This window comes from Mustela erminea, chromosome 2 (assembly GCF_009829155.1).
Source record: "Mustela erminea isolate mMusErm1 chromosome 2, mMusErm1.Pri, whole genome shotgun sequence".
In the NCBI taxonomy this organism is placed as follows: Eukaryota; Metazoa; Chordata; class Mammalia; order Carnivora; family Mustelidae; genus Mustela; species Mustela erminea.
The window spans coordinates 89604132-89628169 of NC_045615.1; the positions used below are offsets into that span (position 1 = coordinate 89604132).

General features: G+C 34.5%; 1 protein-coding gene across 1 annotated transcript; it reads left to right on the top strand.

The window, feature by feature from the left end:
* The first annotated feature begins 1298 nt into the window (after positions 1-1298).
* LOC116582404 (proline-rich protein 36-like) lies at positions 1299-20273 on the top strand. Its single transcript, XM_032329750.1, has 4 exons — positions 1299-1559; positions 1611-2083; positions 3791-3796; positions 20237-20273. Exons 1-4 carry the CDS (start codon positions 1299-1301, stop codon positions 20271-20273), a joined length of 777 nt encoding a protein of 258 aa, XP_032185641.1.
* The last annotated feature ends 3765 nt before the right edge of the window (positions 20274-24038 follow it).

Below are 24038 nucleotides of genomic sequence, written 5' to 3' on the forward strand. Positions count from 1 at the left end.
CAGATAAAATTTAAATTTACATTGATATTATTCAGTCTTCAAGTGCCTATTATATTCACTGGTAAAGTAGTAAATAATAAAAATATGGAAGAATATATAGAGAGAACATTCTGAATAATTATCTTACAAGGAAGAGGCAACCCTCTTTATTTGCAGCAGTTTAATTTGATTGGCAGTCCAGGCCCTGCCAAAATATATTGCAAGTCAGGAATGAGTTTGATTGGCACATGTGCTTTGGAAAGCTTACACAGTACATCATCCATCAAAACCTAATATGGGAATTGTAAGCCTTAAAATCAGTACATTTATTTTTTTCCCAAAATTACAATTCAACCAGTCATTTTATATCCAACATTTCCTTCCCTTTTGCTGATTTGTAAAACAGAAAACTAAAAAATAGATAAACAGTAGAAGACTGCCTTTTCAGAGGTGGCAAGAAAGAGTGTTTCAGAGAAAGCATATAGAATACAAGAAACAAAATTTCCATACTCACTTACAATTTTGAAATATTATTTCATTAAAATGTGAAAAACAAATTTACTTTGCATATATCAGTCATTATTTGTCAATAATAAAATTGGGGGGGGGATTGTTCTGCTCATCTCCCCATAACTGTAATTTAAGGAAATGTTAGTAAATTTACATCATCCTGAAAATGTGAACTGGAAAACTGAAATTATTCAGTTTGATGTTTATGTGAATTTAACCCTTTAAGTTATAATATAAATGAAAAAAATCGTAAACTTATATAGCTTTTGAATATTACATTCAAATCTCCATGTAACATGTAGATTCCTAAAACAGATAACATGCATCTGTTCACTGATAATTTTATAATTACAATACAAATGTTAAAAACCTTTTAATCTAAAGTTATGCCTGATGTCTTAAGGATGATATTTGAGCTGTGAGTACAAAGACTAAAATATAAGTGTTTAGTTTCTTGTGCATCTCTAAGACATTCATATAACAGACACATGGCTATGTTTATCCAATTTTATTTAATACATTTCCATAAATTGATAGTTTCTTAAATTTAAGAATGAGTAAATTGTAAGGGCCTGCCACTCCCAGAGGATCTTGCTTGTGGGCCCCGGATGTAGGGGTGGGGCAGGCCAGGTGGAGATGTCCAATCGGTGCAGCATGTGTATATCCACTAGGGTGAATTGAGATCCGATTGGCCACCTGTATAGGGGTGGGGCTCAACCAACCGCATAAAGGTTGCTGTGCGAGGGTAGCAGGAAGAGAGGAGAGCTGTGACCAGAGCAGAAGAAGAGTCGGTGGGAGCGGAAGATTGGATGGGAGCGAAGAGTCGGCGGAGTGGAGGAGCTGTAACCGCCGTGAGCGGTCCCGACTCCGGCGGCCGGAAACCGCTGCTTGCAGCTTCGAGCCGCCTGTGGCCCCGCCTCCGGCGGTCCTGCCTCTGGTGGCCCCGAACCCCGGCCTGCAGCCTCCAGCCTCCGGCGGCCCCTAGCCGCAGCCTGCAGCCTCTAGCCCCCTGCAGCCTCCAGCGGGCCGAGCCGCTGCCTGCAGCCTCCAGCCGCCTGCAGCCACCAGCCGCCTGCAGCTTCAAGCGGCCTGCAGCTTCCAGCCGCCTACAGCTTCAAGCGGCCTGCAGCTTCGAGCCGCCTGCGGTCCCACCTCCGGTGGTCCCGCCTCTGGCGGCCCTGAGCCACCTGCAGCCTTCAGCCGCCTGCAGCTTCCAGCAGCCCCGAGCTGCCCAGATACCAGTGGTCCAGCAGTCCAGCGGTCAGCAGTCCCGACGCCTGCAGCCCCTAGACGCGAGTGGTCCCGAGACGCCAGCGGTACAGAGGTCAGTGGTCCCAACGCCTGCAGCCCCTAGACGCCAGCGGTCCCAAGACGCCAGCGGCCCTGAGATGCCAATGGCCCCTAGCCACCAGCAGCCTCGCCGCAAAATGCCTTGCCACCCCAAGCCACGAGTGGCCTTGTCCGCAGCGGTGGCTTCCTCTGGGTGGCAGCCTTGTCAGAGTGGCATCATGGGGAGCAGAGTCTGTGTCATCCGGGTTGTCCTCCTTGTCATCGTCGCTGTCATCATTGCCTCTTCGTCGTCAGGAGTGGCCTTGTCCGGGAAGCAGTCTTGTCCAGAATGGCCTCTTCTTGGGAGCGGGCTTGTCCAGGGAGCAACCTCATCGAGCAGCGGCCTTGTCTTGGGAGTGGCCTCTTCTTGGGAGCGGCTCCTATCATGGAGCGGCCTCATCTGCGGAGCAACCTCATCTATAGCAGCCTCCTCCGGAGCGGCCTTCTTGGGAGTGAACTTGTCGGGATCATCATCATCGCCTTTTCGTAAGAGATAGCCCTGACCGGTCAGTTTGATTCTTGATGCTTGGTGCGAAATAAAGTTTTGCTTGACCTTCGCTTTGTATCAGTCTCGTTCCTTTGATCACAGACCCTAACATAAATAAATACAAAAAATATATGAAAGCCTATCACATGATTACCATTTAATTTTTTGTCACCGACCTTTGGCTTAACCCCATAATAAACAGCTTTATAAATATTAATGAATGAAAGAACAAAAGAAAGTATAGTGACTATACTGAATGATATTTAGATAAAATAATGTTCTCATTTTTATTTAATCTGAAGACATGCACAAGCATGTGATTTTCCATTATAATATGTTATTTTTAAAACCTTAACAATAAATCAAACAACTCTGACCTCTTAAAGGTTAAGCTGTCTTCCTATTAAGTATTTTTTCAAGGTCAATGATGACCTCCATCTTCCCAAACCCAGTTTTTAGTCCCATTTCCTCAATATAATCTATAGATCATCAGCTTGATTCTCAAAATTCATGCCTTTTCTAAATATATTCTTTCTGTAAGTAATCCAATGATTTAAATATAATTTTTATACTGATGACTCCAAATTTTCTATCATAGTTCTGTCCTTTCTTCTGAGTTCTTACTTGTGTATCTGACTGCCTACTCAGCAACATGACTTGGATATCTTAAACATCTCAAAGTCAACAAATGAAAAGCAGAACTCATAATTTCAGCTGTTCCAAACTTTCTCCTATCCCAGTGTTCTTTATTTCAGTAAGTCTTCCTCTCACAATTGCTCAGACAAAATATATTGGAAACATCTTTGATTTCTCTGACACAGTATACCCAAGTTATCAACAAATTCTTTAATTCTATTTACAAAGTGTACCCAGCTATGAGTTCACCCCACCAGCTTCAACATTATCACTTCTATTCAAGTCACCAACATCTGCCTCTACTATGATAATGAACTCTTTATTGGTTCCTTTATGTCCATGCTTTCCTGTTTATATATTTTCATTCTGCTAACATTATTTGGTAAATTCTGCAACCATCACCTTCCATAATCCAGAAGGAATATAATTACTTGAAAACTACCACATACATTTTTATAGATTGAGAAATAAAGTCGATATACTCCATTTGCCTCCCCCACCAAGAAAAATAAATCAAGGAATCTTAAGCAATAATAGTGCAATGACATAAGTGGTAAACCAATCTGCCTGCTCTTAGCTCTATTTCTGGGAGGATATTTTTGTCCAAGACCAATTGTGATATAGCTCTTGAAGAGGCTTTTTCTTTAGCACGTGAATTGTCTCAGACACTTGCAAAGGTCAACTTTAATTCATCAGTTTAGGGGCCTAGCTGACCATGCATCTCTTTCAAGCTAAACAGTAATATACTAGCATTTCTTTGAATTAGGAGCCCCAAATCTTTTTTTTTTTTTTTTTTTTTTTTTTAATACAATGGCTCTTGGAAGTAGACCTTGCATTTGAAGATGCTAGGTCTGGGTGGCAGGCTTCAGGACTGAGTAATCTCCATTTAGCTTCTGCCTTGAGGAAGAATGGGATAGGCTAAATGGTGAAGCAGAGGCTGTCACCCTGGCCTGCTTCACTGGGTGGGGGGATGTGATTACCAACTTCACCAGGAAGATGTTTTTTGTGGTCTAGTTTCTTCTCCAGCTAGATATCTTGCCCTCCCCCTGCCAACACCTCTGTTTATGCTAAATTTATATTTGAGCAGAGAATGTGGTTATTACCAACTTTTAAAGCATATGATTAATATTTCCAGTTGTGCTGTGTCCTACCATAAAAGACCTAGTCTAGAAAGACAGCATTTTTTTTTTCTTTAAGATTTTATTTATTTATTTGACAGAGTGAGAGAGCGGGAGTAGCGGTAACAGCAGAGAGAGAGGTAGAGACAGACTCCCCACCAAGCTGGGAGCCCAACGTACTACTTGGACTGAAATTTATAATATGTTTATAAAGTGGTCGCAAGAAGTAGTCAACAAAATCTAATATCCTTATAATTTCTATCAATTTTCCCAAAATTCTAGTTTTAACATGCTCATCTGCATATCTAAACAAAAAAATATCCCACTTAATATGATGCTTCGTTACTCTAAAAAATAGGTTGGCAAGCTAAGGATTGGGTTATAATCCTTACACTCTGATCCCACCTTGACTCAGTTCAGGAATTTTCACTTAAATACTTCCAATACTTCATAATTTTTCTACTAATCATGATTCCTTCAGGTACAAAAGTTCATGACTAACTTCAGAGAAAAAAAAATCAATATTGGATAGCAGGAAGTTGCATGGTTTCTGCTCTTTCCACTATTTCTAGAAATGCTTCTTATTCATTCTTTCTCTCATATCTGAGTTTTCCCACATGTTAGTTTTGTTCTCAGACAGGTTTTCTGCAGCTGGTAGCTAAGATGAACAATTGGTCCTTGCCACACACTTTCATAGAGAGAATAATAAGGGGATGTTGACCCCAGGCCAGTCAAAGTAGCAACACCCTAAGTGGGTGCTTAGGATTAGACAAAGATTGTAAAGATAAAAATATACACCCAGAAGGGCCTTAAATTCTTGTAAGTTAAGACAAACAATAATAAATGGATATGTAGAGTATGAATGATCTCATATGGTGATAAATTCTGTGGGGAAAATATTTCTCTGTAGAGAAAGATATGTTCTTAAGGATTGCCAGGAGTAACTTATTCTAGAAAAGAGTTTAAATTCTAGCTAGCAAGGAAGACGAATAACAATAAATAAATGGGTAATTTATATACTGTTTCACTTGATGATAGGTTCTGTAGAAAAGATTTAAATGCTTGCCTATAGAGAAGAGAAAGCTTTCAGGGAAAGTCAGGGTTAACTCTGGAAGGAAAGAAAAGATTTATTTCAGGATATATGTCAGTATCTGTACTTACTCTTGGGTTAACAACTGTCTCTTGGAAAAAGAGATATTCTGCTTGAACAGTCACCATTTCTGTTTTATACGGCTAATAGTAAATAATTATTACAATTACCTGACTCTTTTTATCCCCCTAAAAGTTATCATGGAACAGTGTTGACAAATATTTAACTATGAAATAAAAGTACCTATTCCTTCCTTCTCTTCCTTCCTTTCTTCCTTCCTTTCCTCCTTCTTTCCTTGTTGCTTCCTTTTCTCCTTCCTTTGGTCCCTTTCCACTTTTGAAAGGCATAAGCTCATTTAGAACATAATTTCTGTACTATACAGAAAGGAATTAGGGCTGAAACAATTTATTTCCAAATTTAAGTAGTACAACAAAATAAAAATTTATTCTTTGCTCATATCAAAGTCCAAGTTGGCCTAATTGGTTGGAAGAGTTCTGCCCAGTATAGTCATATAGGAGTCAGACTGCTTCTATTTGAAGTCTTCTCTGCTAAAATAGTGGAAGGGACATATTGAGACGGTTGAGAGATTTACATTTTATGATCTAATCACAGAAGTAGCATATTAACATCAATAACCAGAACTAAGCCAGAAATTCACAGCTAACCTCAGGGGCGTTATTCTCATTTTCTCCTACTTGTAATAGACTACCCTGAAATTCATGATTGAAAAAAATTTTGTATCACTGACAATTTTGTGGGTCAAGAATTCAGACTGGGCTCAGCTCTCTTTCTCTTATTGCTCCCCACAGTATTGGCAGAGGTAAGGCAACCCACATCCATGATAGCTTATCCATATAGCTGGTAAATCGGTACTGGCCATGGCCTGGTGAGTCAGCTGCACTGTTGGACAGGGACCTCATTTCCTCTCCATTTGTTTCTCCCTGTGGGGCTGCTTAGAATTTTTCAGAGGATGGAATCTGGCTTCCAAGAAAAATGTGTCAAGAGACTGAAGCAGAAGTTGGCAAGGCCACAGTCGATCTAGTCAAATGTTTCATGGAGTCATTTCTGCCACATTCTATTTGTCAAGCAATTTATTAACACCGACTCTTGTTTGACAGAAGAATTACATTCCACATCCCAATGAAAGAAGTAGCAAAATCTTACTACTTTCCCATTTTAACCACAGGAATGTAGGAAATATAGTTTGGCTGTCTACCCAGGGATGAAATTAAAACATAAATATTAGTGAGCAGAGAGGAATAAAGAAAAAGAAGTTACCATCATCTGATTACATATATTTCACACCCTACTTGACATTTTCATCTGAAAAATTTGAAAAGGGTCCTATTTGATATATATAAACCTGAATTCCCTCAGTGTGCCTTATTTCAAAGAAAGTCAATCATACACTGTATTACAAAGACAGAAATATGTGTCATGTTTAACTTCTCATTTTTCTTAATTCTCTTTGTTCAGTTCAGGTCCATGTGCTAAAATTTGATAGCTTTAAAGTCTTACACCTTTTGTACCTTATGATTCATATCATGAGTCCATTTTTGCTAAAACAAAATTTTGTACAGATCACCAAATGTTTTCTCCTGGATTGCCAAAAACGACTCTCAACTGGTATATCAACACTTAGTCTTCTCTTACCTTAATTAATTTCCCACACTGGGACTGAATTCAGTGATTTTTCTAAAATTTAAATCTCATCATGTTAAGACTCTGTTTAAAATCTAACATCACTTCCATTAAGTGCTGTCATCTGTCTGTTGCTATCCTTTACACTTTCTTCTTCTACCTGATGTATTCTTCCTATGATTTACTCCCACTTCATGTTAAAATTTAATCCTAGATATTATTATGAAATTTTATATCCTCCCCAAAGTAACTGTACATTTTTTTTGTTCCATCTTACTGAATGCTAAATGCCTGTGTAATTGTTTCTAAAAAGCAACCCTAAGCTCTATGTGATCAGGAACCACATCCTGCTTACTACTGTATCCTTAGATCTTTTAGCATTTTGATTAGAACATGGAAAGAGCTCAATAAATATTTATAAATACATGAATGGATAAAGTACTATAATCTTCCATGTGGAGCCATATTTACCTGACTTTAACTGAATGGTTAACTTTGTGTTTTCAAGGCTATTATAAAATCTTTTATTTGGAAATGAATTCTAATTAATAGATGAGTTTTGAAATTATAAATATTGCAGAGTTGAGCATGTGTATTTTAAAACCTTGCATGATTGAGAATCACTGATTTATACAAGAAAAATCCTTTTTGAGGTCTGGTACCAGCAATATGATTTTCAGAACATTTCCTTGCTTATTGCTCATGAAAATATCTAGTGAATTTTCAAATAATGTGATAAGATTATATCACATATATACACACACACACACACACACACACATATATATGTATATATAACTTTCTAACTATAATGTCTGTGGCTTAATCACAGAATGAAATTTTATTACTTGTATAGAGATCATTTTTCACCTGGTAATACAAGTTATTACCCAGGACTCCGTATCTGCTGAACTGGTCTTGAACTTTTAGTGCTTCCTTACTTTTTTTTTTTTTTTTTTTAAACTCCCACCTATATTCCTGAATGATTTTTCTCCAAATTCCAAGTGAAGAAATATATTTTTTGTTTTTTGTTTTTTAATGAGTCCATAATTTGCAATTAAAACATTCCACAGGTCCTTAACTGATTGCCTTATCTACAATCAAGTGTATTGGTGGAGTTATATAGAAATTAAAAGGAGAGAACATGAGTATATTATATTTCAATTTCTTCTTTATTCATCCATGAAGGAATTTAAAATTAATATTTGCATAATGAATAAATATGTGAATAAATAAATGGAAGGATAGATGATTGAAATAAACTTAATTTTCAAAGGGTAATTCAGAAATATGGAACTTATCTCTGGGGTAGTACAGAGAATATTCAAGATTTGCATTTTTTTCTTTAAAGCAAAACTCACCTTCATGGATTAATAAGTTGATTTATGCAACACAAATCAACCTTTGTTCAAATCATGTAAGTTGCTCCCTTTTGAAACCAACATAATTTCTTCTGTAGTATCTTTAGCAAGGGAGTTTGATATCCTGAGATATTCTTGCCAATATTATTGAACATGATTTATAACAGTCTGGTATTAGAAAAATCCTTAACCAAAATTTATCGTTTTCTAGAATACTGCTATGTACACTTTTAATATAAATCTTCTGGTTGTATTTTACTTAAAAATGATGTGTGCTTATAAAGTCAATATATAAGCATTTCAATGTCACACAGGACTAATTTCCTTTCTCCTTTCCCTTCTAATGTAAGGGCAGCCAATTTAGCACAAACCTTTTCAAGTGGTTAATTTTATGTACCATCTTAGATTATGAATAATTATGAAAATCAAGTATTTGATGTTCAGCAAAAGTGGGTTTGTGATTTACCCCACTAATTAATCTATATTCTTGTATTTTCATTTTTTTAATTATGTTTACTTCCGCCAAGTTTTATTCTTACAGATGAGAAGAGGAAAAGTGTGTTTGGGCACAACAGATTAGAGAGAAAAAGTATTTCACATAGACAGTGGCTTGTGTCCACTTAACATATTCAGATAGAAAATGTGATTCTCTGTTTACCCCACCACCATTCTGACACATAAAAATTTATTTTCGGGGTACCTGGGTGGCTCAGTGGGTTAAGCCTCTGCCTTCAGCTCAGGTCATGATCTCAGGGTTCTGAGATCGAGTCCCGCATCAGGCTCTCTGCTGGGCGGGGAGCCTGCTTCCCCCTCTCTCTCTGCCAGACTCTCTGCCTACTTGTGATCTCTCTCTGTCAAATAAATAAATAAAATCTTTAAAAATAAATAAATAAACAAATAAAAATTTATTTTCAAAAGTAACAGAAAAAATTTTTATTCCTGACACAATCTGAATCTTGTTCCCTTCAAAGACTACAAAGACCCATGTTAGTCAACAGAATGACTCAGACGAGACTCAGTGGTAATCATGTACTAATGAGGAACCTACATTTTTTTCTTCCTATGGATGTGGAGTAAGAGGTATGGGTTATGAACATTGCTCAAGTCCAACCATGGCATCATTTCAGTTGTTCTAGTTTCATAAATTGTTTGGACTTTCTGAATCTTTTTGACATGTATGGTTAGTCCTTTAATATTTTTACTGTTTTCTGTGGGGATTTTTGTTGTTTTTGTTTTGTTTCTTTTTGTTTGTTTGTTTGTTAGTTTTTAATATTACCCTGATTTCTCAAGTCCTACCTGGCTGTCAAATAGGTTAAGCTGTCATGGTTCTGAGTAACAATTGTTTAATGACCCTCCTGTTAAGGAAGGAGGTAATAATGACAATCTTCTCTGCTTGGAAAGTTGCTCTTTTAACCCAAAAGTCTTTCTCCATTCTTTTTATTATAAGCTCTAAAAATATGTATCTTCCCTTACTTTTGTTTATACATTAGTGAAATACAATATAAATAAATATAATTAAGAACATTAAACAACTATTTTGCTAGACTAAGTTTTTATGTTTAGCTATATCATTATATTGAAAAGATAATTACATTATATTGCTTTTAATACATGTAAAGTATGTATAAAGGCAGATACAGGGACAATTACATATCCTTTTGTACTTCTTGTCATCAATTCACTGTGAATGTCTAAATACACTTATGCAATTATTTTGCAGTATTTAATCTTAACCTATAATAGTCACCAAATCACTAATTTTCAACTAGTATCAAAAACATATAAAATAGTATCATTTCCACAGATTTAACTTCATGTAATATTTTATTAATATAGGAAATCTTTTACTCAAAGAAGTTCATACATTTCCTGTTTCTTAGAACTAAGCCTTTAGTCATTATTTGTTATTATTTTTTTTTTGGTTCTTGCTTTAAAAAATCTACTTGAAATGAGTAAGAATGTTTAATATTATATAATTGCATTAATAATTTTAAAAATCAGTTATCAGCTCTTTCCAATAAACAATAAATGTTAAATATAAGTTAAATAAGTTGATATATATAGGCTTTAGATAAAGTAAAATGTTAAAAACATTTAGTTTTAAGACATTTGTTGCTGTTATTAACCTCAAAACCCTTAGATGTCCCTCAGATTTTTTCAAAGTTTTTTTGCTGAATACTTATAAATGTTTTACTCTCCTTTTTAATTGTCCTGTTTCCATTTCGTGCATGATACATTGAAAGTATATTTAAGAAAGAAATCTAAGGCCTGACTCCTCAAATATGCTGATTCACTTGTTCCACACAATTTCCTTCTCCAAATAGGCTAAAAATAAATAAATAAATAAATAATATTAGGGTCTTATTCTTTCTAAAATAAAAGAAATAAATAAACAAAGCTCTCTGCTCAGTGGGAGTCCACGTCTCCCTCTATGTTTCGCATCCCTTTCTCTTTCTCTTTCAAATAAATAAAATCTTAAAAAAAAAATGGGGTCAGGGTCGCCTGGGTGGCTCAGTGGGTTAAAGCCTCTACCTTCGGCTTAGGGTCCTGGGATCGAGCCCCGCATCAGGCTCTCTGCTCCGCAGGGAGCCTGCTTCTTCCCTCTCTCTCTGCCTGCCTCTCTGCCTACTTGTGATCTCTGTCTGTCAAATAAATAAATAAAATATTTTTTAAAAAATGGAGTCAGTGTACTTTACACAACCTTACATTAGTTTCAGGTGTACAATATAGAAATCCAAATGTGTACATATGCTGTGCTCAAAATGAGTGTAACTGCCATTTTTTCCCATATAAGACAATTACAATATCATAGATTATATTCCTTAAGAAAAAAAAAATGGGTTCACCTAGGTAGTTCAGTTGATTAAATGTCTGCCTTCAGCTCAGGTCATGAACTTGGGGTCCTGGGACTGAGCTCCACATTGGACTCTTTTCTCAGTAGGGAGTCTGTTTCTCCCTCTGTCTTCTCCCTCTCTTAATCTCTCAAATAAATGAATAAAATATTTAAAAATTAAAAAAAAAATTTCTCATTACATTTTAAACAAAATGTAAATACTTTATCACGGCAATTAATATTTTTTTTCTAGATACCCAAACTCAGAGCTTTTGAACATGTTACTCTGTCTGTAACTACTGTTATCTGTAACTACTCTTTCCTCTGTCCTCTGAACCATAAATTTCAATCATTCAGATACAAATTTAAAAAGCATTTCTGAAGAAAGTTCCTCTCAGGAACTATGTATGTCTACCAGCATGTTTCCAGATTTCATATTGTTGTCTGACACATAGATAGTAATTAAATGCTTTTGAATAATTTCATTTATTTGCAAGTACTTGCCTACCGAGAGTTGAATGATGGGAGCTAGTTCCCCAAGTGCAGACAGTAAGTGGGTACAGAATCTGTAGATCATTTTAAAATAATAGTAAAACCAACTAAATATTTATGTGCTTTTTATTATCACTAATAATGCTATGCAATCCTAAACAAATTGATGAAAGAATTTTCCTCCATATGAATTTTTTCTAATATTTAAGCTTTAAGTAACTGCTGTGGTTAATGTTGAGTTTTAGCAATATACATGTAACCTCAAATTAATAAAGTTCATTATATTTTAATACATTTTGCATTCTAGAAGGAAGTTAATTAGTAGAATTCTCATTTACGTCATCATCTCCAATATGTAAAGAATCAACTACAGTCATTTATTTAAAGAGTGTATAATAATTTAGAATAATTCAAGTTCACTTTGCTTATATATCATGTTTCTAGCCCTGCAGTACTTCGGTAGTTTTGAAATACACTAAGGGATCGTGAGCATGAAGCAAAAGAATTTAAGATGCTTCGATTCCATGTGACAATTAGAAATTTGTATTAATGTTTAATATCTGAAATGGTAAAAGATGCAAAGCAAGGTATATTCTTCCCTTAAAAAAACTAATATAATTGAAAGTATTATTTACCTTTCCTTTTGTATTATAAAGATTGTTTTATTGTTCAAGAAAAAAATGTGCACTGCTTGCATTTCTATTCAGACTATTGCTAATATTATTAAGTTAATTTTTTTATAATGAAAACAGTTTTATCCATAGGGAAGATGGGTGTTAAGAAATGATGTGCTCTGAATTTTTCTATTATTGCACCTTGTGAACGCCATTTAACTTTCTTGCTTCTCATATTGTATAATATAGCTAATGATTATTTTATCTACTTTCCAGAACTGTCATAGAAATAAATTGAATTAAAGAATTTTAAAAACTAAAAAATAAATAAAGAAAGAATTTTTAAAACTACATAAATATCATGCTACTAAATGAGTTTAAAAAAGTTTAGAGCTCTTAGTCCTTTTAACATCAATCGGCATGCCAGCATTCTTGTACCTGTACATGCTTACATCCTGAAAATGGAGAAAACACACAGAATCTATTATTTGTAACATGTAAAAATTAAACAGTTTTAATGGGGCCCCTGGGTGACTTAGTCCTTAGTCCTTAGTGTTTGCCTTTGGCTCAGATCAGGATTCCAAGGTCTTGGGATCAATTCCCACACTGAGCTCCCTCATCAGCAGGAAACCTGCTTGTCCCTTTCCTACTCCCTCTGCTAGTGTTCCCTCTCTGGCTGTCACTCTCTCTCTGTCAAATAAATAAATAAGATCTTTTTTAAAAAATAAAAAAATAAACAGTTTTATTCTAGGAGATATTATTCATTGAATTGAAAATTTGGATGCAGAATATTATGTTGTTTAAGATATGTGCCGTCTCATATCTTCAACAAGCCTGAGTCTGAATCACCTTCTGCCTTTTCACCTAGTAGCTTTGTAAAGGGGAGATTTTATCTAACCACTTTTTATTCTCTAGTTTTTCATTTGTTTCTGAGAGAGCTAAATAAAACTTATCCTATGTAGTTGTTTTGATGATTAAATAACCTCAGGTGATATGAAGTAGGGACTTATATGATAATTCGGAAATTGTTCGTATGATTTTAATTTCCAGCAACTCTCATGAATTTCAACCTAATTAACAAAATGATATATTTAAGAGAAATACAGATAACCAAACCAGCATATATTAATGCAAAGGAAAATAAATTAATTCGAACCATTGGTATGATTCTTAACCTATAGTAATGTTTGAACTTGAAAGAAACTTGAAGAAAAAGCATATACTGAATCAGTAATTAATTCTATTCTCGTTTTATCATTAAACAAATGTGAATATAGGATTGCATTTGTAAGTTAACTGTCTATCAAAAGGAATTACATGTACATATGCATACATTTACAGGTATGAAATGACTATTTAAATTGAGAATATATACTTCAGCAATTGTTTTTTGGTAATTAATAATATAGAATGCTTTTATTTTATGAGTAACCAAGATAAGCTGAAATGAAATATATAAGTCTGTAACCTTTGTTTTCAGAATATGGGAGAAATCTATAGTTTATTCAGAGATTATATCACATTACTTTTTAGTTTAGTGTAGTATTAAAGGACATAAAACAAACAGAGATTTCTACAAGATAGGTCTGTGAAATTAGTTTGGGGCTTCCTGTAAATTTTGCAAGTATGTACAAAGAATCAAAAGTCTGTGTTCAACTCCTGGACTTAAATATATAAGCTTTGTGGAAATCGGTGTTTGACTTTGTAAAATGAAAATAGTCATCTTTTCCAATTTCCTAAAGAGACCATAAGCAAATAAAATATTTTAATACATTTAAAAGTGCAATAAAACTCTAGTTTTACTATTACCAAGCAAGCCAATCATAAGGAAACTTGAACAGCTCTAAATTTATAAACGAAGTATCCCCCTGTTTTTTTCTGAATTCCTTACTCACATTACCATTTTGTTATTCCAGAGAATAGTAATACATAATACATAGTCTGCAAATTTTAAATAGCAAAACTAGCCTTTACCTGTCACTTTTTTTTTTCCTACCTAAGTATCATGAAGATGGATATTTCTATAACAACAGGATAAGTTATAAAACTTTGATGTGTTTCATGCATTTGTTGATAACTGATTAAATTATCCTACTTGGCTCTTGATCCACTCCCTCTAAAAAATGATGTACTTTGCTGTGCAGTATGGACAACTACATAAAGATGCTAGAGATACCACAATAGCATCCGTGACTGTGAGTCAAGGAGCAGAAATAAAAGCTTTGGTAGCAGGCGTAATAGAAGCCAGCATTTTGTATGTAGCAATGACAGAAGATAATGAAAGAAAAGAAGCAAAAACTATATTTCATATTATTATTGGTTGTTACTCATATTCTCAGGATTATATGTGTGGGTGTGGGTCATAGAATTCTGCATCTCTTTGCTGTACTTGGCAAAATGAATTATCTTAATATCTCAATACTTAAATCTCTACTAGATGCACAGAGACATCTAAAAAAAGGAGAAACTATTTTTAAGATAATGCAGTTGTGATCATGTACAGATTAAAAACAGAAATGAAAAACTATACTCTTTTAAACTTTCTGTGAAATGTATGCTAGACCAGCTGAAGAATTTTATTATGTATTAGTATTCTGGACCCATTGGACAATTTTGCTAAAACAATAATACATATTTGAGATTAAAAAGTGATTAATTACATGGTGAGATAAACTTAGTGGAATGAATTATTTAAAAATATAATTTATTAACCCTATTTAGATATATTTAGCCTAATGTTTAAGACTGTGCATGTTTACATTCGAAATGTCTAGCTTATCATTTTTTAAAAGTGTTAAGATGATAGTTATGAAGAGCCTTCTTCATCCTTGAAGATAAATTGCTTCCTTTTTCAAGCGAGGTCAGATCTTCTTCTGCATGCACTCAGTTTTATTCTCTGGTTGCAGAAGATGAATCTTTATTCTCCTAGATTTGACACGTGTTTTCTTTTCACTCCCTTTATGTCAGAAATGTACTTACTTTGAAATCAAGTTTTAGAATTTAGTGATTTTTTTAGCACATTTGTTTAGTAACTGGACATAGAAAAAGTGTTGGTGTGGTCATTAGTCACTAATAGAAAGAAGTCTGAGTTTTGTTGCTGCCCAGGAAGATTATATTTAAAAGAAGATATATATCCACAATAATGTCATTTAAATGTCAAATCTCTATAGATATATGATGTATGAAATGAAACAATATTTGCTCCATTGTGTAGTAGAAATCATTATAATGTACTTTATTTTGGGATGCTTATATTACTTCACCATTCAAAGAGCTGAGCCACATCTCCCAATGATTGCTCTTGAAAAATCGAGGCAGATTCAGCAAAAATTGTCTCAAAATGCTCCCTTTTCATCTGCTATTAAAGGACCCAAAGATATTCAATACACAAAAGAAGTTCTTATGTTATTTCTTCTTTGGAAAGTTCCTTGTACCCTCACAGAAGGAAGAACCTACAGATATCTCCCTGACTGTGAGAATTTCCTGCAGTGAGAAGGCATTGGACATGTATTTACTCCACAGGCTGTCACATGGTGAGTCTATGGGGGCAGAGGTCTCATTGTGAGAATCATCTAATAGTGCTAAAGCAGCAGTACCACACAACAAAACCTGGTGTCATCTACAGGAACAAAGTATTATTCTGGATTCCCAATGCCTCATTTTAAAAGACAGGTCTCTTTTTCTATATTTCTTATGGAAATGTCTCACACATTATTTTATCATCTCATCATATATTCCTCCCATTAGAGAACCTTGTATGTCTACATAACTGACTTCATCTCCTTGGGAGGCTGAAAGGAGGACTTGAAGTTGACAGAATTGTGTAGTTACAAGGAATATTCAAAACAAAACAATACAAATTGAATTCAAATTCAAAATTCTTTAGCAAATAAATGTACTTCCTATAATTAATTTTCATTATTTGAAAATGCCTTTCCCATTATTCTTTCTTCCTGAATCTATTTCTCCTTTACCTTCCTAGTATTAAATCCCTTTGCATGGGCTTGGCACAGAGATTACAAGTTAAAGAGCATGATGATGCCTGTGAAACTAAGAAATCAAAAGCTTTCAAAGCTCAGTGTTTAATAGCTTAGAATATACAGTTTCTCAATCAGTACTGAAGTCCTTTACACAATGGTATTACTTATTTTATGGATACCCAAAACAAATTGTGTTGGAATTGTGAAATTGAAAATTGTAGTTTCATATTTTTGTTAATCTCACTTTCCATTTATCATTATACCTTTTTTTTAACAACAGTTTGCTTTCTTTTTCATTTTTGTTTTGCTTTGTTTTGCTTTGTATTTTAAGTAATCTCTGCACCCAATGTGGGGCTTGCACTCACAGCCCTGAGTTCGAGGCTCATGTCAGCTAGATGCCCTACCATGGTTTATTTTCTGATTGCAGTAGTCATAGAGATATATTTTGAATGCTAATCATTTTTTTTCATTTCTACAAGAAATGTATTCTTTTCTATTTTTTGCAACATGCAGCCTTTTTAGTTTATCTCGGGTTTTTCACACATTTAAAGATACAATATGGGAAGCTGTGGCCTAGTCTGATACTCAATTGACAAAAATCTCAGAAGATATTGCATCATGGCTAGAAATTTCCTTTTTTGAATATAGGTATTAAGTTATAGGCATCAGCTATAAACCCTACATCAGCTTTACATCAGCTATAAACCCTAGTTTACTAGTCTATTCCTCTAAGGATATTTGCATATTGAGTAGCCTTTGAATACAGGAAGAAAAGATAAACTTGCTTCCCACTTATTATAAAAGACTTATGTTCCTAAGTTTAGGGTTCCTATTCTGTATTGTAACACTGTATGTGCAACCATCTGAGTCCATCCACATTGCCAAATAGGACTTGGGCAAAATGGAAACTGATATTAGTACAATTTCACTGATCTGTGGCATTATAAAAGACAGGAAAAATGTATGGTCTGGATTCCTCCAAACTTGCAGAATCTACCCTGCCAGCCATTCTGAATATATGCCATTTTTGAAGATATATCTATAGTGACCAATGGACTCAAAGTAGTGATAGCCACCTAAGTTGTTATTATTCATAGTTGTAGAAGACTAAAAGCCCATATTGTACTTTAAGAGTCCAGTAAGCTCTATATTCCAATCTCCAAGAAAGATTCATTTCTATACCCTTCTGATTACTATATCTGTAAAAATACTATTTATTTTGTTATACAATTTAAAGAAAACTTTAAGGCTCTAAATTAAGTTAAGCTCTCTCTACATGATACAGGCTAAGTGGAGAAGACTGCATTAATGATGAGTGATGTTTGTCCTTGTCTTGAATATTATTTCAGGTTATGTTTGTCCCTTCAGTCTTGAATGTTATTTCATTCCAACTACTGTAAAATTATAAGGATGGAGATAGAAGAGGTAATTTCTAAGTCTCGTTCCATCTATAAACTTCTTTAACTCAGTGAAAATTTCCCTGAAAATTAATTTGTGTAACGGAAGTAGAAAAGAGAACATGAAGGCATGCCACAATGTGGTAGGTAGAGATGAGGCAAATAATTTACTTATGAAATCTCAAAACTAATTCTGAGTTACGTCTTAATCAGATTCCACACATTATCAGTGCTCTTTCCTGACGCTAAAGTGGGGAAGAGGATAGTCTTGTTCTCGATGAGATGATGTCTTCATTTTTCTGTCCTCAGCAGCCAATCTGATGACATTGATTTTTTTTTTTTTTGGGGGGGGAGCAAATAGCAAAGAAAAGTTAATTTTGTAATAAATCATTCAAACAAACAGCATTTTTTTTATTGGAAACTAATGTAATGCATTAAGAATAAGGTTTTAGGGGCTCAGGGGTTTAAGCCTGTGTCTTGGGCCAAGGTCATGATCTCAGGGTCCTGGGATCAAGCCCACATTAGGCTCTCTGCTTAGCAAAGAGCATGATTCCTTCCTCACTCTTTCTGCCAGTCTCTCTTACTTGTGATCTCTCTCTCTCTCTCTCTCTCTGTAAATAAATAAATAAAATCTTTTAAAAAAAGAAAATGCTATTATAATATATATTTAAAAAAAGAATAAGGTTTTATATAACTGAATATATGTTCCCAAGGAGAATATCAGTAGCTTAATTTTTTAAACCCCTAAAACCTAGATATATTTTTCCCTTTTTGACTAAAAGGAAATTCACTATAAAATGGGATGAAATTACATGCTTTGGAAACTTGGATTTAACGAGGAGTGTTAAAATTCAACCTTGTATTAGCCATTATAATTTTTTGACACTGTCTTAATGTGTGAAGGAAGAATTGAACTCTAGAGCTAGAAAGGGCATCATTAAAAGACAAGATTGCCTTTCTGTATGACAGATATTAATATTAGATCATTTGCTAGGCTAGGAGCAGAGCTTCTGAGGTGTATGGAAACTGCGCAAATTTGGTTGAGATTGAAAACCTTTCTTGCTATATTTTCTCCTCCTTCCTCTATACTTTACCGATGAGTTAAAAGAAATATGACTGAGTATTAATTGGTTTTGCTGCTGTATTCCATATTTGTTACAGAAAAAGGTATTCCATTGAAATGCTTGATTCAAATAAGTGCATTCTGCCTTATCCTGAGGCTTTGAAGACAAAATATTTTGTTTTATGTTTTCAGAAAATCCAACCTTCATAGAACTTGAGAAATTTCCTTTTTTACACCGTCTCCCTTCCACACATAAATATGCTAGCCAGACATAACTCAAACAGCCAGTTATTTTCCCTCAAGATAAAAGAAGACAGTTTCTGATTTTGTGTATTATTTTCACCATCAAAACATAAATTTAATTAAATCAGGAATTGAAATGAGGCAGCTCAGAAAAAATATACATATTTTATTTTCCAAGTACAGTTAAGAAAAAGAAGAAGAAGAAAAGAAAATAGGAGAGAGGGGAGGGGAGTGTTTTTAAGCAGATATTTATTCACTAGATAGTCAAAGTCCCTGCTGTATAGACAGAGGAGCATCACAGGTAAGACCAATGAAGTTGGAACCCAACTGCCTGGGTTCAAAATCTGGCCCGACTACTTATTAGATATGTGGCCTAGTACAAATTACTTACCTTCTCTGGCTTCCATTTCCTCTTCTGTTAGAATAATGATAGTTTCTCCTTTCTAGACTTACTTTAAAATGAGCTGATATTTCTATAGCAGACAACACTCTGTAAGTTTTTAAATATAAATGTTTTCTGTTGTGCCACACGTAGGTTGATTCATGTTTTATTGTTGTTGTTGTTTTTCACTTTCCTAGTTTCTGAAGGCCTTTGAATCTGTAATTTCTTATTTAAATGCTGACTTGAAGTGCTGACCTTGGTATCAAAAAAAGAAAGCTTCTACTACTACTGGTGCCTATTAGGAGATAATTCTCCATGGGTCTCTGCCATTTCTTTATCTCTGCCAGCAGAGAAAGCAAAGGCCTTTTGTACTAGTCTATTCATCTAAGGATATTTGCATATTGAGTAGCCTTTGAATACAGGAAGAAAAGATAAACTTTCTTCCCACCTATTATAAAAGATTTATGTTCCTAAGTTTAGGGTTCCTATTCTGTATTATAGCACTGTATGTGCAACCATCTGAGTCCATCCACATTGCCAAATGGGACTTGGGCAAAATGGAAACTGATACTAATATGCAGATGCTCATGGCACACGTGTCTAGAAAAATAAAGTTCTTTATCTCTGACCCAGTCTGTTTCCTGTGCCCAAGAAACTGTGGCAGGCTATCTTGTAAACTCGCAAGCAGAGTAAATGGTCAGACCCTTCACCGTTCTTGACAGAACCTTCCAGAAATCATGATATAATACTGTTACATGTATATTGGCATACTTCTCCATTTTGTATAAACAACTGAATAAAACGCTGGATCCAAATATAAATTGACATTGAAAAGTCATACTTAATTAATATACTTGATTAATAAATATCTGTTAACAAACAATGGATAAGCCGATGTTTCCCACCTCTGTGTTGTGGCTCCTGTTAATGCCGTACTGGCTGGTGTGGCATAGCTCATGTGCACACTGTGGCTTGCAGGCGGCATGACTAGATCTCAGTCTAAACATATTGATTTCTTATGCCTTGGACATTAGCGAAGGCCAGGAGCCATCTAAACCTTTCATCAGTACTTTCTGGCAAGAGTAACCTCTCAGCTTACCATAATGTGGCATACTTAAATGTTTATTTTCTATGTGTGTATGATTAAAAAAAAAAGATTGAGAAGCACAAATCTGTCAAAAAGATAGAGAACCAAAACAAAATATTTGAGTCATATAAATATGGGCTGAAATTAATTCTAATGTTATTGAATTAAAAAAAAAAACGGAGCACCAAATTTCCTTATTTTTTTTCAAATCTCCTTATTTTTAAACCATGAAATTTGGCATAATGAAAATGTCTTGAAAAACCATTATGTTTATTTAATTTAACATTCTTTCTTTACCTAGATTTGTAACCATTTAAACATTAGATCTTAGGGTGCCTGGGTGGCTCAGTCATTAATCGTCTGCCTTCTGCTCAGGTCATGATCTCAGGGTCCTAGGATGCAGCCCTGCATTGGGCTCCCTGATCAGCGGAAAGCCTGCCTCTCTGTCTCCCAGTCCCCCTGCTTGTGTTCCTTCTCTGGTTGTGTCTCTCTCTGTCAAATAAATAAGCAAAATCTTAAGAAAATAAATAAAAAATAACAAACATTAGATCTTAGCATCTGAAGATATTCCACAGTGTTAATTACTTAGTAACTTAATACTTCTTTCTCTTTAAAAATACATGTCAAGGGGCGCCTGGGTGGCTCAGTGGGTTAAAGCCTCTGCCTTTGGCTCAGGTGATGATCCCAGTGTCCTGGGATCGAGCCCCGCATCGGGGTCTCTGCTCAGTCGAGCCTGCTTCCTCCTGTCTCTCTGCCTGCCTCTCTGCCTACTTGTGATCTCTGTCTGTCAAATAAATAAATAAAATCTTTAAAAAATAAATAAATAAATAATAAAAAAATAAAAATACATGTCAAGTGACTCTTCTGTTTAATACCTAAGGGACAAGCAAGTCTGTTATTCAAATATAGAATATGGCTAATTTTCAGCTCCTGTAGGTAAGTATTCCCAGAGAGTAGAAGAATCATTTATTTTATCTTGCCGTGACATCCTCTTGTTATAACATGGATTGCTTCTAGTTGCTGTATTTTATACTATAGTAGGTACTATAGAAAATGGTTTAAATATAAGCTACTAAATTTTGCTAATCTTGTGAATTAAATATTATTGTCACCATCTATTATATGACAGAAATGAGACTGAAGAAATTAAGCAGTGCATTTGAGACACAAAACTTAGAGATGGGATATGTTTGAGGCAGGACAGAGATTTAAAACAGGTCATGAATCTAGAAGCAAAGCAGATAAGAGGCACTGACTTCAGTTCTACCTAACAGAAAAATATCAAAGAATGCATAAATGTTTAATATTACCTGTGTACTCAATATTATGAAGCACACATTTATTACTGAATTCTCTCTACTCCCGGCCAAGTCGTCACTCCCCAGCCAAAATGGTAGACAGTGATTTTAACATTTAACTGTCACAGAGTTGGAGTGCAATAAATAGTGGTCATGCACATTTCTGAATGAACAATAACCAAGGATTTTGTTCCTATCTCCTAGTTTCCTACTACCAATTCACTTTATCTTACTTGTTGGAAAGGAGGCCTTAACATTTTCTGCAGAAAGGGAAAACTTTGAGGTTATGCATAAATGGGGAAGTCATTTTGATGCCAATTACTAATGATGGGCACAAATAAATTTAGCGGACACTAGAACTGCAGAAGGGAAACAACAAGTTACTGAGAGAGTACAGGCCTCTGGGTGCTCTGCTAAATGCTTCCCATGTGTTACATGTTGGATGACTTAGGCTCCAGTTTCTCATCTTGGAAAGGATGATAATAGCGACACCTAATTCATGTCATTGTTCGGTAGATTGTGTGAAATAATATATGTGAGGCATTCAATGTAGTGTCTGACCATAAAGTTTGCATATAACACATTAGTGACAGTTACTATTTCATTATTAAATAAGTATAAGATCACTATTAACAAAATAATATTATATTTTTTTCAGTCTGCAAAGAAGAAATTTCAGACTTAAAATCAGTAAGTAACTTGCCTAGAGTTGAACAGCTGGTACGTGGTGGAGCTGAGATTCAACGAAAGGCAGCTCACAGAGACTGTAGCATGTAATCCTCCTAGAAAGCTTGCAAGTGCCTTGGAGTGTGAGGCCGTGATGCTTTCCAAAAATGTGTTGCTTGGTAATTACTCTGGAACCCAAAAGTATATTCTACAAACTTTAGGCTACCTTCAAATTCTTGTTATTTTATTGTTATATAAGCAACATATGTTAAGTCAATTCAAATAAAAATATCAAGGGATATCAAAATATCCCTTGATATTTTTAGAAAATGTAAGAAGTAATTTATAAGAAGTGGTAATTTTTCTCCATATTTGTCAGTGCCATGGTATGATCATTATATCATTTAGTATCAACTGTAGGAACTATAATAATTAAATATTAACTTGAAAACCAATGTGGATATAATTCAGTGATTATAACAAACCACAGTTCCCTAGTGTAAATCTTCTCAAGTCAAAATTTTGCCACAGGAAATTATGATTAATCAGTAATGATTTCCTTTAAAAATCAATTATAATGGCTATTTATTTAGGTTCTGGATTGTAACTGCTAATCCATGATGATGTATTGCACATACCTAAGTGATAAAAGTTAAGATGCAAAAAATGCAGATACTACTAGCCTCTAAAGCCTTCTTCAAAATTAAAGGCATGAGGACACACTGTTACATATGCCTAAAGGCACATCATTTAAGTAAATTATATCCTTACCTTTTCCATAATCTTTGAGCTTACAGTTCTTTTCTATTTGCGAACCAATTTTTTCTCACTTATCTCCCAAAATCAAATTGCACCTTCTCTGTGTGCAAAGGTGGCTCTCTCATATCACAGATAATCAGGAAAAAACAAAAACATTGTGGGTGAGGAAATGTTTCTTGCTATCATGATTACAAATATATTTAAAATTCCAAAGTATCAGTACTGTTTAGTCAGTATATGTAATATGAGTAAGTTTGTATCATATAAAACACCTGCTAACTAGTCAATTGAACAAGTGTTCCCTTCTATATTATATATACATATATATAGATATGAATGAAATGAGGATCTTGTAGATAATTGAAAATTAAAAATAATTCCAAATTAACTGAGATTTCATATTGTAATGCCTTGGAGGATTTTAGCGTCTCTAATTAGTTTTCCTGTTAGCTATGGTCTTTACTAGACTTAGGAACCAAGGCACTGATTACTTATGGATAGGTTTTCCATTTGTGCCTGTCTGAATGGAAAATTGTTTGCCAGATTTACTTATGTACTTTACTAATGATTTTCTGCTTCAGTTATATCAAATCAATTTTGAATTCTTGAATATATTAGAAGTTTTATAGGAATCTTACAAAGGGGAAAGCAAGAAAAGGCAAACTAGCAAAACCAACTCAAACATAGATCACATAAAAATGTCTCATTTCATTAATTTAAGAAAAGTCTGCTAGTACTTAGTAGGCTATATAATGCATCATAGGTGCTTTATAAATTATTATAAAAAAAAATGATCATTTTATCAAGTACAGATACTGATAATTATTCTTTTGTATTAGCCAGCATTTTATTCTTCTTGAGATGATGAATACATTTTGATTGTTGCTAGTCTTGAAAACTACTACTAACAATACTCACCACAGTACCTCTGCTATTTACTGTGTGCTTCCTATGTGCTCATGCACTGACCTAACCTCCAATATTATCTCATTAAGTTAAATCCTCACATTAGGTGCTGTGATAATCCTGATTCAAGATACAAAGGAAAGAAGACAAAGGAGGTTAAATAGTAT

Bases quoted from the DNA above. Each gene is read 5' to 3' on its own strand.
- LOC116582404 (XM_032329750.1), top strand. From the start codon at position 1,299: ATGGGAGCGAAGAGTCGGCGGAGTGGAGGAGCTGTAACCGCCGTGAGC. The intron at 1,560-1,610 runs GCCTGCAGCTTC...CAGCTTCAAGCG, and splicing joins GCCGCCTGCAGCCACCAGCC to GCCTGCAGCTTCGAGCCGCC.